Source organism: Tamandua tetradactyla, chromosome 18, assembly GCF_023851605.1.
Source record: "Tamandua tetradactyla isolate mTamTet1 chromosome 18, mTamTet1.pri, whole genome shotgun sequence".
NCBI classification, from domain to species: Eukaryota; Metazoa; Chordata; class Mammalia; order Pilosa; family Myrmecophagidae; genus Tamandua; species Tamandua tetradactyla.
Genome location: NC_135344.1, coordinates 20,845,959 through 20,862,183, shown reverse-complemented (window position 1 = coordinate 20,862,183; position 16,225 = coordinate 20,845,959). Strand labels below are relative to the sequence as shown.

General features: G+C 37.1%; 1 protein-coding gene and 1 long non-coding RNA gene across 7 annotated transcripts in view; one reads left to right on the top strand and one right to left on the bottom strand.

Annotated features, from left to right (window-relative positions):
* CDH20 (cadherin 20) overlaps window positions 1-16,225 on the top strand; it is a 252,220-nt gene that overhangs the window by 223,964 nt on the left and 12,031 nt on the right. For 2 of the 3 annotated variants that reach the window (XM_077135322.1, XM_077135324.1), the window contains 3 exons: window positions 4,502-4,755; window positions 10,531-10,667; window positions 12,628-12,749. In XM_077135322.1, coding sequence (XP_076991437.1) covers window positions 4,502-4,755; window positions 10,531-10,667; window positions 12,628-12,749 — 513 coding nt within the window. The remainder of the gene's footprint in view (window positions 1-4,501; window positions 4,756-10,530; window positions 10,668-12,627; window positions 12,750-16,225) is intronic. The other variant, XM_077135323.1, reaches the window with a different exon arrangement.
* LOC143662000 (uncharacterized) overlaps window positions 1-16,225 on the bottom strand; it is a 168,645-nt gene that overhangs the window by 141,071 nt on the left and 11,349 nt on the right. The window lies entirely within an intron of this gene.

Genomic DNA, 16,225 nt, shown 5'->3' with positions numbered 1-16,225 from the left:
ACAAGTCACATGTCATAAATATTTCAGACATTATCGACTGGCTGCTCAGTCTATACTTTAGAACAACAGTCACTCAGATGCCATACCCATACCCATCTTCCTAGTTTGTCACTAATAACATCATATAAAAAACAAAAGTTCTGCTTTTGATTTATTTCTCTAAGACCTATTATTTGTTTGAAAAACATGCACTTTTTCAAAAACATGTACTTTTTCAAAAAAGAAATCAAGCTGAATTGATAGAATTGGGTCTTCCTAAAAATGCACCAATTACTCCACTGTACCTTAAGTCTTTTGGGGCTTTTAAGTAATTGATTTTCATTCTCTTAACTTATATGTTAGAAATATAGCTTGAGACATTTAATTTTCAAAATATTATTATATAATGAACATGATGTTATGCCATTTTCCAGTCTTCAACATGTCTTCCATCTTCCAGCATACAAAACTCAATTGTTCAGAGTCCAGTCTCTTCTGAGGCAGGTCACAAGAACAAAAATTTTTTATTTCATCAAATCTAAGATACTATGAATTATAAAATACATCAATGTACCACTTAGAAAACTAAACTCTTGTTAATAATTTAAATGATACAATGCTTTCTTATTTCTTAGTTTACAGTTATTGAAAGAGCTCTTGTAGACATACTTAGACATATTTGCTTCATCAATATCAGACTTACTCCCTGCTTTTGCTTCCATGATATTCTACCTATCCAGCAACTTTGGTTTCAATGCCATATCATAATGGCATAATCACAATCTTTCTGAATATTTGCTGAGAGGCAAGGAAGTTCCACACATGCAGTACCAACACTGTGCAGAACTCAACTAAGTTCAACAACATGAACAACTTTAAGTTTGGCTTGCACAGTTCATGACAGCTACATTTCATCTCCTGGTGAGCCTCCTAATGGAAGTATGATGAAGCGCTATGAGAACAGAGGAGGGAATAATTAATTCTGCTTAGAAGACTTGTATTACTATTTTGTGCCATAATATCCATGATTCAATTTTCAAGCATATACCAATTTTTTCATTTTTCTGTGCTAGAATTTGGAACATGGGTTCTCAGACCTAACTGCTCCTTGATTTACTATCATTAAAATGCAACCAATTATGTGACGTTAGAAAAAATGAATATAAAACTATTCAAGAGAGAAAACCATTCTTAGGTATTTGGGGCAATGTTTTCTCTTAATTTTAACAGTGGAGATGAGGGAGGCAATAATCTTAAGTACTTTAAAATTATTTAAAATTTTCTTTAATAAGTAATTTGAACAATAATTAAAAACATACCCTAGTCTTTTAACACATGACGCTGGAACAACTGAATATCCATGTGCAAAAACAAACCCTAATTTATACTTCACCAAAATAGGTCATATACCTAAATGCAAAAATTATAACAATCAAAATTTCTAGAAGGAAAGATAGGAGAAAATCATTGTGACTTTGATTTTAGGCAAACATTTTTTAGAAACAACACCAAAATCCTGATCCATGAAAGAAAAAGTGATAAGAATTCATAGAAATTAAGAGTTTCTGCTCTTCTGAGGACCTTGTTAAGAAAATGAAAAGACAAATCACAGGTTGTAAGAAAATATTTGTAAACCACATATATCTGGTAAATGACTTAAATCCAGGATATATACTGTTCAATGTGGCATAAAGATGCTCAACATCATTAAACATTAGAGAAATATAAATAAAAACCACAATGAGCTATCACGTTCATATACCAGGAAGGCTAAACTAAAGATAAGCTGATAAAACCAAGTGCTGACAAGGGCATGGAACAATTAGAACATGCATAGATTGCTTCAGGGAATGCACAATGGTACACGCATTTATAAAGTAAAGCATATCCACACCATGCAATCCTGCAATTCCGCTGCTAGATATTTACCTAAATGAAATGAAAACCTATGTTCACACAAAACCTGTGTGCCAATGTCTGTAGCAACTTGATTCATAATGGTCGAATTTGGAACCCCACGCAATGTCCCCTTAGTGGAGAATCGATAAACAAACTATGGCACATCTATACAAAATGGAACACTACTCAGCAATAAAAAGGAACAAACTCCTCACTCACACAACAAAATGGATGAATCACAAATGCATTATGCTAAGTGAAAAATGTCAGACGCAAAACACTATATACTGTATGATTACATTTATATGACATCCTTGCAACAGAGACAGAAAATAGAGCAGTGGTTAGGTGTGAAGGAGGGTTTGACTACAAAAGGACATGGGGCAGGGGGAGATTTTGGGGTAGACAGAACTGTTCTGTGTTTTGATTATGATGGTAGACATGACTGCATACATTTATCAAAACCTGTAGAACTTTACACTAAAAAAGGATGAATTTTAATGTATGTAAATTACACCCTAATTTTTAAAACAAATTAAAAATTCATACCTAACTGGAAAAATGACTTAATATCACAGGAAAAACAAATCTTGTCTCATTCAAACCTAACATAAATAACTGGGTCCACTTCGGTTTACCCATACTGAAAGAAAGAATTTCAAGAGAATATGATAAACTTCACAGGAAAGATAGACGATTACATTTAGAGAGCAAGTATTAAATGAAATAAACTGATCAAATTATTCCTTCAAAGATACTGTAATCTGAATTGAAGATTTCTATTTAAGAAAACACTGCCTTTTGACTGAGAACTAGGGAGGAAATAGGCTGCTGAGTTTGAATGCAAATGACTGATAACCCATGAAACAAGGAGCTGGGACACTGAACACTGTCTGCACCTCATGCATAAAGGAACCATCAAAGACAAATCTCATTTTCATATTCTATGTGGAGGAGACCCTGCTCTCCCTACCAGTGCACACAACAAAACCAGTTGCTCCATTCTTGAAGGACAGTAACATCAACAAGGCAAGCTGCTTCTTAGAGACAGCAGAGCTCAAGATTTAAGAGCAAATGTTTTAGGAGTCAGATGAAGCTGGATTTGAATGGTGGCTTTACTACTTACTAACTAGTGCAACCTTAGATAACTTATTTATCTTTCAAAGCCTTTTTCCTCCTCTCTTGAAAAAAAATAACAAATTTAGTTAGAGCAAATCCTACTGATAGTTATCAAAATCAAAGCAGTTGCTTAAATAGGCACATCTTTCTCACATGAAATGTGCTGACAGTCAGCATATTTTATGGAAAAATAGAGCAAATGAATATTTGGCTGGGAAATTTTGTCATCAATATGTTGACATGTGACTTTTAAGCTTAAGTATAACTGCTATGCTATCCATTGCAATTATTTCAGTGGACTTAATTTCCAAGACTATTTTTTTACAGATTATTGATGTTTGGAGGTAACTGTTGATTAAAACATTTAAACATTTTGTCAGCATAAAAAAAAAATGTATTATTCTTAAGAAAAAGAATTTTAAATTTACTTTCTGCCCTGAAGTGCTATATTTATTTTCAAATAAAATATTCTAAAGGTAAAAATGAATCAAAAAAAGGAAGCATCCCCTCAAATCATATTTTATGATTGACATAAAATATCTTATATTTTATACTTTACCAGACAAAGCTAAAGTCTTGGGAAAGAGCCCTGGATGAAGTATTAAAAAACCCAGGCCAGGGCAAGCCACGGTGGCTCAGAAGGAAGAATTTTCACCTGCGATGCCGGAGACCCAGGTTCAATTCCCAGTGCCTGTCCATGTGGAAAACAAATAAACAAACAAACAAACAAAAACTAGGCCAGCATTCCTACTTTGACACTATGTAGCCATTACTCAAGTCCCCTGAGCTCAACAGGCCTCAGTTTCTTTCAACTATAAAATGAGGCACTGAATTAGTTTTTTAAAAGCAATAATTTGTGATAAACCCAAATATGCACAGATATTGACACTAGGAATCCTTGTAAATTGCTTTATCACAGTTTCTTGCAAAGTATCAGTATTGGTTTTGTATTTGGGAAGAATGTTTTTAAAGAAAGAAATAGAAAATCACAGGCCCTAGTTTCATGGATATTCTGGAACTTGATCTTAATTGTATGACATCTTTTCAAATGTTCAAGTGTCACTGAAGATAAGGTGATCAAACACCATGGTTTGCCTGGGGCTAGAGGGGTTCCCAGGACACAAGAAATTGTTTTAAAACTGAGGCAGTCCCAGGTAAAGAGGCTGCTGGACCGAAAGGGTTCCCAAGACCCAATGAAAGACCATGCTGATAAAAGAGTAGTCAAGGTAAAGTCAAGTTTGCCCAAGTACAACAGCTTAATCATCAAAGTGGTTCCGTAAGTCTCACTGAAGTCTCTAACATCTTCATGACCTAAAGTGTTCACACTGATATTAAGGCAAACAGCCATGGAAAAAGGAAAAACTTGCCTTCTTTTCCCTTTACCTCTTTTCTGTCATTCTAATGAATTTGGGAATCTTTCAGTCACCCATCACTATTAACCATCCTTTGGAACTTTGACATATAATGCTAGTGATTAATCATTTTTCCTATTATTACTTTTCAGCCCCTGAGTTTTGAAAGCAAGAAAAGCTACACCTTAAAAGTGGAGGGTGCCAACCCTCACCTAGAGATGCGGTTTTTGAATCTGGGTCCATTTCAGGATACAACAACGGTGCACATCAGTGTGGAAGATGTGGATGAGCCACCAGTATTTGAGCCTGGCTTTTATTTTGTGGAGGTACCTGAGGATGTGGCAATTGGAACCACCATACAGATCATTTCTGCCAAGGACCCAGATGTGACCAACAACTCAATCAGGTCTTTCAACAGATTTCATCTTTTACCTTAAATCCTGGAATCTTCCTTTCCCTTGTATGTAATTTTACTTTTCTAGTAAAGTACTTTTCTTCTTTCCCTATTCTTTGATGCTTCTTTCCCATTCCATTTCTGGAGATTTTCTCTTTCAGTTCTTTCTCTTTAATCAGCACAGTCTCGCCATATTATTTAAAAATGAGGTACCATTATGTCTGCAACTTGCTTTTAGTTGGTTCAGCTAAACACAGATACTTAAGTTCTCAATTGTGGTAATATTGATATTTTAGCTGGATAATTACTTGTTTGGGGGGGAGGGGTCTGTCCTATGTAGAATTTTTTACAGCATCTCTGACCTCTACCCAGTAAATGCCAATAGCACCCTCTGAGTAGTGACCACCTACAATGTTTCCAGACATTGACAAATATTCTTAGGGGACTAGCAGGATAAAATTACTCCCAGTTGAGAACCACGGCTTTAGATAAAGTATAGACATACTATACAGATGTCAAAACATTAAAAATTGTTTTACCTTAATGGTCAATAAAATTGATGATTGTACATTGTACATTCTTTACACTTCTATGATGTTGAAAAAGAAAAACGCTTTTTACTTCAAAAAAATGGACAAAAGATAAGATGACCAAATATTATAAAAAGAAAAGATATATATAAACTACTCCTACTGTCAATGGCTTCGATGTCGTGTGCTGGCCAGATAGGGTTCTGTATTGCAACCCCGCATACTTGTCTCTCCAAGGCATGTTTTGAACTTAAATTTACCTCCCCCACAAGAGAATGAGGAGAAATGCCTTACAGCCAAGGCCATTTCCCATCAACTCTGGGACCCAAGTGCAAACAGCTGGTGGACAGGTTGACACCACAACCTTGCAGAGCAACTGCCAAGCCTCTGAAGCTTGAAACAAATGATCAGGATTCAAGGCTGTTTGAGGCCATCTGTCACATTAATTATTGAAAGCCACAGTTAAATGAATCTGGGGCTTTAGTAAAGATAACACATCTTAAACATACCCCAATTTATCAAATGCTTTTACTGTCAGCTGGCTACTTCCCTAGCCTAGTGCTATTTTGCATTTAGTGAATATGTACTTTTGCAGTTTAACAAGGACGGTTCTCTCCAGAGAATATCTGTCCTAGGAGAAAACCTTCATCCTCTAACCGGCCAGTAAACATTTTGCATTTTCAGGCATTAAATGCCTAAAATGATTTTGTTTGAATTTTAATATTTGATTTTAAGAAGGCAAATAATCTTTCCATTGTAAATTATAACAACTTTACAGGAACGATATTTCAACCTCCAGCTTCTAAAATGTAAAGCAGGATGGGAAGAAACCATATTATCCCCCAAGCAACAACTACAAAAATGAAGCAGATTCTATTGTAAATTTATATTTTCAGAAACTAAAAAATACATAGGTTCTGATCAAATAATTTATTTATATAAGAGTTACTATGGGGAAAACTTTGGAGAATAAAATTTTATGGCAAAACGGTTTGAAATAAAGCAATTGCAAGTTTGAGAAAAATCAGATCCAATTCTAAAATACTCAGTAACCACATGGATATTTCTACATCTTTTGTCCAGATTCAGGCTCTGGACTCCTATGTGGTAAGTCCTGGAAATATGAGCATGTTAGAAGTCACACCACTGAATGACAAATGAGCAAAAAAGCCTGAACAGAATCAAGAAAGAAACACACACACATGTGCGCGCGCACACACACAACTAGAGTGCATGTGGAGTACTCAGGACAAAGGTCACTATCTCAGGACATATCTAGGAATGAAAGAAAAATGCCAGCAGGTCTAGATCTACTACTGACATGAAGCAAAATGAGGAGAATCCTGTCTGACCAAAAGAAAACACTGCTTCAGAAGATAGCCCAATTGAAAACCATCAGCTGACTGGCACAGCAGTTAGGATCAGCAAGGCCCATAATACAGTGCCTGGCCGTGCCAAGAGATCCCAGTCTGAAGGACCCAAGAGTGAGCAGGCAGGAGGCAGAAGGCAGGGACCACTAGGCTTGTTCCAGGGGCAAGACTACATCCTGAGAGAGAAACTGGCCAAAAAAAGACAGCAGCCACAGGGCTGGCCATAACAAGACAAGGGCTAAAGCACAGGGAGCAAAGCAGAATTCCAGTTAAATCAGAACTGGTGGTAATTCCTCCCTTTTATTTCTGTTGCAAACGTGCAGAATTCATATTCCTGACTCTCTGTTTTGGTCCCATACCAACAAGCAACAGTCCATGGACAGCAAGTAGAACATCAGGGATCTTCAACTATCAGATGGAAAAGCACTTTTAAAAGTTAAATCTCTGGTTATCAATTACTAAGCTTTTTTAGAAATTGCTTTCCTGTTATCGTTCCCCAATTTGCTCATTTCATTCCTATTTTCATATAAAATTTATTTTCTTTTAAATAATTTGTGTATGTTATATGTGCCTTGGCTATCTAATTCATCATCTGCATTTTTGTTACAAATAATAAATGAGATTTATATTCCCAAAAGGAAATTACATATCAAATCAGAACAAAAAATCAACATATTGTCCGAAGTTAAAATGTTATAGCTAAAAGTCCATTTAACATTTGTAAAGGTTATTAGGACTTTCCTAGAAAGATTATGGTATATTCAGGCATAGGAACTAGCTATCATTTACTTGTAAATCCCAAAACTAAGTTTCTAGGTTTAGTTAAACATACATGAAAAATGCAATGCTTGCATCTCCTTAATTTTTAATAAGTTCCCAAGGAATTTCTGGCAAGCAAGACACTGAACCATTTGGCAACTGAAACAGACTTCTACAGTGTGGAAACAGCCTGCCCTCCAGTGCCATCTTAGAGTATATGTGAATTTAGCCAACCTGTGCATGATACCCTACCTCCAAATCACTTCCAAATTCAGAGAACAAGTGAAGAAGCAGGAAACCCAACAAACACCAGCTATTGTTCACTTACAGCAGTTTTGAACGTGTTATGTCTATTCTGTTCATAGTAGGTAAGAATATTACAGTGAAAGAAAGGAAAACAACCTACATAATTCACTAGTGTGTCCCAGAGCCCTCATTTTCCATCTGCATCTACACCTTTAATTTGTTTTCCTGCCTCCTGAAAATTGGCCTGGCATCCCATTCAGAGTGATGAATGCTATTATTTCCTCAATTCAGACCCCATTTGGGAAATCTGAAAGGGATGCCACTTGATGAGAAAGGCTTCTCAGAGATAGCTAGCAGTGTTCCTTGCAGTGTGTTGCCAGGCAGGAATATCATGGGTTTTGTCAGTTGGGTCTTTCTATCACTCCATTCCCCAAACCATCTGTGACATCTGCTGAGGAGTTGCAGGGTTGAGTGTGAAAGCTGGTTCATCACAGGCTGTCTCTCCCCTGGGCTTTATGCCTACAATTTGGAGAGCTGCCGTTGGGTTAAAGCAGCTTCATGGGCTAAGGCTCCGTGGGCCAAACGGCTGGGTTTTTCTCATGTTTGGGGGGGTTAAAAGAAGAGATTGTCATGATCCAACCAGGATTTTTTTCCTATAAGAAAATTCAACTCTTAAAACAGCCAGTAAACTTCAAAATGAAATCATTAACTATACCTGGAAAAACAATAGTGCTCCAGTTAATTTTAAATGAACTTTGTAGGAATGTATTTGTTCTTTAAAGTTTACTTAAACTCTTTGTTATCGTTGCTTAATCTGCCTTTAAGAACACATAAATCTGCTGTTGTTATTTTTTCCCCTTAAAGAATCTCACACATTCCACACATCAGTAAGGCAACAGAGAATAGTGGTTAGGAGAAGGATCCTAAAGCAGGACTGCCAACGCTTGATTCCCAGATCTATGACCCTGGGCAATTCACTTAACCTTCTATGCCTCAGTTTTCTCACATGTAAAATGAGGATAATAGTACCAACCCTACAGGATATGGTGAGGGGTAAATGAGTGAAACTATATAAAGTGTGAAGAACAGTGCCTGGCATTCAGTAAGCATTTGTTCCTTAAACAGGGTCACAAGCAGAGAGGGGTTAACTGCTTCCTTTCATTTCCTAACTCTTAGACAGTCATAAGTGATATGATTTCAACTTCCCTACTGCTTAGTGGTCAACTTTCCCTTTAATTCTTACATCTCTTAAACAATCAGTCTAAATCACTATAGGAAAATAATATATATACATATTATATATAATATATATATATATTTGAAACAAAATATTTTACCCAACTATATATACATGTATATACTTTATATATGTATTTGAAACAGAAGTTTAACCATCAATATTGATCTTACTGCATTTGATAATCTGTCATGCATATGTTCTATTCTATTTCATTTTCTTTAAATACTAGTCATGACCCACAAACCTGCAGTTTAAAAAACAATGCACTAGACTAAAAATGTTTTCTCCCACCAAAAGGGCAGTTTTCCAGTTTCAACAACTTTAAGATACAGACTGTAACTAATAGCAACTTCAAAATGGCATTTTAAACCAAATATATTTCCCAATTCAATTCAAACAATTTGGAAGAACACATAGTTATAACCAGTCATAACTATATATATAACCACATACATATATGGAATTACATATGGTTTTCCATCTTATCACTACAAATTATTAGTTGTATAATTGTGTGAAAGTCACTTAACTTTTCTAAGCCTCAGCTTCTTTATCCATTTCCTTATTAATCATAGCTATATATCATAATCTGCTATGGAGAATTTTAGACATACAAGTACCTGAGCCTCCTTCCATACTTACTGAATCTCCCAAGATAGGGACCAGATAAGATAGAGACCAGATAAGACAGATATGGAATAATACAAAGGGTCAAACTGCCAAATCCAGTTCAAAAGGAATTATAGATCTCACATAATACCAACTTTACTCATGACTCAAAAGATATACAAACAGAAAGTTATGGGCCAAACATTCTTTCCTTGGGAAGATCTAAAACTGTCAAATGCAGGTGTCTATAATATATCCTTCTTTTCCCACATAAGAATGTGCACTGATCCAGACTGAATATGAAAGATAAAAGAAGTGTACAAAGTACACTGCCTAAACAGAAAGGGTCGTTTTGCTCATGGAACAATTTCTTTTTATACCCCATTAATTTCATATCTTTCATGACACATTCCAGCAAGCTGTGCCCCATAAATTCATAAACTCCAGGTTTACTTACAATAAGCACATTAGACAGATCAGGCTCATCCTGCTAAAAGCATTCCACAGATAAGGCCCCTCCAGCTAGTAAATACCCTTATTGTATTTGCCAGAGGCTGGTCCTCTTTTTTTTCCCCTATTACAAAGGGCCTGAAGCTAACCTTTCTTTTCCAACAGATGACACTAAAAAACACCTTTTCCAAGTCCAATTTAGCATTTGAGAACTCATTTGAATAAAATTCCTTTTGAAAAAAGATATATAGTGGTAGATATTCAGATTATCCCAAAAGCCCTTCAGGCATTTTGAAGCTTTAAATATCATAAATCGGCCTTTAAAAAGCTTAAAACTGCACTAACGCTTTTGGAACTCTGTTTAATTTCACTTAAGAATGAGAACATTGAAGCAGCAATAGTATTTTCTTCTTCATTTTCATTTTTAAATATAATTAAACAGTAAATGTAGTCTTCCAAGTGTCCGTAACTCAGAACTTACAGAGTCACGTTTTCAAATGGTATGGCACTCAATTCTTTCAGGTGATAAGGTGTATATGTTTATCCAAATGCAAATGATGTATTTAAGCTATGTTTTTTGCAGATATTCAATTGACAGAAGCAGTGACCCTGGAAGATTCTTCTATGTTGACATTACAACAGGTGCCCTGATGACAGCAAGACCCCTTGACCGGGAAGAATTTTCATGGCATAATATCACTGTCCTTGCTATGGAAATGAGTAAGTAACACAATGAATTAGTCCCCATATAATGACAAAATATGTAAGTCTTGTAGAAAATAGAAGTTTCTAGAACTTGTGAGGTCAAGAATTACATGATCTAGGGGAAGAAATGGAAATCATAATTTATGCAAGTAAGTGAAAACTTTCAGCTCAAACACTTACTGAGCATCTTGTGTATACCTAGTCCTGTGCAAGATATGAAAACAAACATGCAAAACCAGTAAAAGATAGCATTCTTAATCCAAGCAGCTAGACTTTTTATGATGGAAAGGGATGGTTTCTGGGAAATCTAAGAGGCTTCAACCTTTAATAAAACTGGAAATGTGCAAATAGTATAAAATGTTATTATTAGATGAAAGGAAACATTTATAACATAGCACCCTTATTACATACACACACACACACATATATATTCACACATACAAGAATCTGAGACATCTCAGAATAAAAGGCAGATTTACTAACATAGTAAACTTACAAGTGCAATGGAATATTAATAAAAACTAGATTATATACCTTCTATTGACTTAACAAAAATTAGATTATATACTACTTCATTAAGTTTTGCTCTGATTTTTTTTTTTCATAATAACTAGAGATGGCAAAGGTTCAGGGAAAAGGCAGTCCCCCAATCAATTGGTAGAGACATAACAAGGTACAGTAATTCAGGGGCACAATTTGGCAATTAAAATTTCCCAAAGTATCCATACTTTTTTCCCCAAGAATTCTACTTCTAGTAATTAACTTAAGGAAATAATCATAGGTATCAATGAAGATTTAGTTACCAAAATATCCACTGCAGTGTTATTTAAGAACACAGGAAAAAAATAGGAATTACCTAAATGTCCCATGATAAGACATATAATGGTTCTTTCTGGTGGTATAATTGTGGATCATATTTATTTTGTTTCTCTGGCATTTCCATTATTCCCTCTATGAACAAGCACCACCGTTATGAGATAAAAATTTTAATTGTGTTGGCACTTTCTGGTAACCAAGGAACAGAATTATTTCAGGGAAAATCACAGTACAGCATAGATACTTGTGAGAAAAAGAGGAAGAAAAAATGAACCAGAAGATCATTTTCATTATGGCCTAATAAGGTCACAGTTGGAATAAGTTAATAATGATTAAAGTTAACGGGAAAGGTGAAAAAAAATAAACCAGGGAACAAGACATTCTGGGACTTAGTAAAACTATTTACTAAGGGTAATTTATATATCTTGAAATTTCTATTTTGTCTTTTTGGGATGATACCAAAACTGAAAGCACATTCAGGAAGGGCACTGGTAGGGCTGTAAAACTGTTTGTGAGTGGCAGTGCCAAGCAAAAGACAGATACCAAAAAAGACACATTTCCCCAAGTGACTATGGTGTCTTCCCCTGCTCCAGACAGTGATATGGATTTGATATGTGTTTGATCCTGTAATATCCAATATCCTCTTAATTCCTAAGCAGAAACAGACATGCAGTGTTATCTGTATTGCAGTGGATAACTTGAAATCTTTTCAAATATAACTCAAAGAAATGGATATATCACAGAAATAAAGCCAAAGCCATGCCACACAGTATGCATCAGATTAGAAATAGGCTGGTTTAAAGTACAGAATACAGAATAAACATGCCTTTAATTTCAGAAACTGAGTTTGAGCCACATGAGAGATTCAAAATCGTTTTATGATTCATTCCATAACACTTGCTCCTGCTCAAGTTTCACCCTTCCCCTCTTACATCTGATCATGTGCACACCCTCCAAAACACATCCCATTGGGATCCAAGATTCTTATCTTCTCTCCACCCTCTTAATAGGCAGTAAACACATTCTATATTCATGTTACCATTTCCGTGTATTTTATCCGTTCCATTAAAAACAGACTGACAAGGAGCAATGCAGTGCAAAGAGCTGCTCTTCCTGCACTGTCGAACCTCACTTTTGGTTTTCCTTGTGCTTTCTCTAGACAATCCCTCCCAGGTTGGAAGTGTTTCTGTCACAATCAAAGTCTTAGATGTGAATGACAATGCTCCAGAGTTCCCCAGATTCTATGAAGCGTTTGTCTGTGAGAATGCCAAAGCAGGGCAGGTAAGGAAGGCACTGTGTGAGGTGTGCATACATTGGCTAACCTACAACATACGGAAACAAGTGTTTAGAGATAACCAAATTTGCCATCAGGGTAATCTAGATTCCAGAAACTTTAACAGTTTACAAAACAGAGTCCCTAACTTCTGTATCTCATGTTGCAATAGTTTATTAGTTAAGACAACTATTTGGAACCTAGATCACATTTTATGATCTAAAGAATGCTTTACTGGCAGCATGAGTCACATGCTAACCTCTAAAAAGGTATCTATCCGCTCTGTAACTTAACTATATAGTAACAACCATAACAACATGTGGTCTGGTTCCCAGAAGTGAGGTCTCCTTTTCCCTAGGTTAGCGTTAATCCCAGAAAAGTCCATAATCTTCAGACTTGTATATTTTTAAGTATGCTTTTACACCTAAATAAATCTTCAGTTGATAAAATTCCACATGGCAGAGTTGAAAAACATCCAGAACTGTTTGGAATGGCTATGTGCTAATGCATGTTTCAAGCTGTTGCCCATTTATAATCCATCCCTCTGCACCTCATATCATAGGCAAAGTCCCCCATTCTGCTCCTGTTTGTAAAACGCTTTCCTCCTCTACCTGACAGCCCTAATTTATTTCCCTCAGATTATATCCTGTGGTCCTGTGGATCCCATCAGTGGGGAAATGGGTAGGGGGCCATTTTACCATGAAAGGATCTTCTCTAGGTTATAGGTTTTTGAAGCATGTATATATACACACATATATGGCACACCAACTCTCACGGGCTTTTGCCTTCCCTTCTCTCACTCACCTGGAGCGTCACCCCCAGAACGTTGCTACACAGAAAGACTGTATCTGCTTAACAAAAACTTACATCATCTTCCTGAACTCAACAAATATTGACTCAACACATCTTTACCATTCTATCCAGTCAGAGCAAAAAGTGATTCCCACCCCCAGAGGAAAATAGGTGTCTTCTATGATTCTAATCTAAACTTACCTCATCCACTGATTCTTGAAATTCAGTGCTACAATTTTTTTTCAACAAGTATAGGATGATTGTACTTCCACATTTACTGAATTTCTAGTCTAGAAAAATGTGAAACATTATGCAGCTAATAAAAGTAATGCTGAAGACTTTATAGCTTAAAAAATGATCCATGTTATATGAGTAAAGAAAGGAGGTACAAAACCTACATGTACTGCTTGCAGTTATGTGACATGTTTGTATGTGAACAATGACTGGGAGGGCAGAAGCAAAAGTAACAAGTTATTGGGCTAAGACAGGTGAATTTTGAGGGAAGGGATTTGGGCCTTTATTTTTGTTTCATGTTATATGATGAGGAGGGCTAATTTTAATCTATGATAGAAATTCTCTGCATTTCTTAAAGGACTTTAGCACCTCTCTTATTTTTGGAGTCACATAAACATATACCCAATTTCTAAATGGATCTTTCAATGCTCTATTAGACAGTCTTTTGAAGCACAGATTCTCTGTGACTTAAAGGAGTGTTCAGGGCATGAGGCACAAGTCTGTCATTTGTCATCTTCAGCCCAAGATACTGAAAATCCTACCTTTTGATTTTGGTTCTAAAATTTTTCAGAAACACTCAGCTCAGTAGGTATGGCTGGGTTTTAAAACCTCAGGCTTACATGTGTTTTCACTGCCAGACATTGTCATCAGTTTTGCATCTGCCCAAGTCAGGAGAACTACTTTCCTCTCAGTAAGCAAACATGAAGGAGGGCCACAATGAAATCAGACAACAGCTATGGGCAACTGAGGATAGAATGAACTCTGCTGTGACTATTCCCTGGTATGTGGGCTGACACTGTCAGAAGGGTAGAGAGTGAGAGAGCAAGCTACAGGTGCCTCTGATCAGCAAGCCAGAGTCTTTATCCATTCCTTCTTGAGAGCCCCGGAACCAACCAACCAATATACACACAATTCTCAGGTCAGATGTTCTGGAATGACTCTTCCAACCCTGTTTGCAAAATTATATGTAGTCACCTATTTAAACCTCATCAAGAAATATGTTATCTTTTTATATGATGTTTGGCACCAAAAAGCAGATGAAAACATACAGGATTTGTCTCTCGGCCAGAGATAAGACAAGAGGTTGAACAATGTGGGAGCAGGACTGCTACCAGGCTACACTGTGGAGCACATTTCCTCTAGGACTCTTCCTACCACTCTCCTTATGCAACTCTATTCCCCCTACTTCTAGATTCAACGAAGAGGCCAGAGGCCAGATGGCAGAGGCACATATGAGATGGAGTTTTCTATACAAGGTGTTTATTAAGGAGGCCTCGGGGTCAGTACCTGTGGAAGGGAAGGAAGGGACGCAGGACTGTGCAAAAGGAGAGGCCCAGCTGAGACAGGGAACCACTAATAGCCTCAACTCACTTCACAGAGAGTTCCAGAACTCTGAAACTGGGATGCACTATAACAGGCCTTTACACTAACTTATCAATTAGTCCCTCCTGTGGGTTGCCCTAGGAAGGCTGTAGTAACCTTGAGTAATCTGGCTCTGCAACCAAGGTAATCTTTGGGACTGATAGCTGAAGGCTGGGACATCAAGTACTTCACTGAAGAGGGATCTGAGCAGCACCACATCCACCACAAGGGCCTGTACTGGAAGCTTCTACAGTTATAACCTTTAGCATGCTGTGAGGGTAGCATTATCTCCCTTAATTTCCAAATGAAGAAATAAAGACTAAGCAAGTCTGCCTTGGCCCTTAGGCGGCCCTCTCGTGTTGCAGGTTTCTACCTTGGCAGAAGTATAGTCAGGTTTTAACAGCAGGAGGGTCAAGTCTACCGGCAGATGGGTGGAAGCAGCCTATGCTTTTGGTTGCCAGAGGAGCAGACACATAGGAAGGAAACCACCGGCTCTACGCCTTTTCTCTTTCTCCCACAGTCTATCATCTGCTGCTATGGCAATGGTCTAGTTCACGCTGCTTCTTTAACGACTTTTTCATCACAGTCTCCACAACCACTGCAGCAGCCTTCTGTTTTTTTTACAAGCATTGTGGAAAAGGCAAAACTTTGGCCAAAGAGCTCAAGAGGAACCACCCCACCTCTTGCTCTCTCCACCCCTAGAGCTTCTGACTCTAGCCTTGTCTATGTATCCAACCCCAGGGGGTCTTGGGTTCTAAATCTTTTTTAGCTTCACTCTACAAACACCCCAAACAAACTGCTTCTGCCCTGTGACTCATTCCTGTAGATCTGTTTTCTGTTGATCTGACACAGCCACTGCTGCTATGCCTGCTTGTTCTCCTCCCACATAATGGTAATTTTAAATAGGGTTTTCCCAGACATAGGAATTTAACCCTGAAAAATTAACTTAAATGATAAGGTTAAATAGGTGGGCTAGAAGCAAGAAAAACTGGGGGGACAAAGCAGCACTTTTTGACCCTTCCCCCACAACCCTTTTACTCAAAGTCTTCTATTTAGAGTACCTAAAAATGGCTAGGCTGGGTGTGAGAGCACAAGT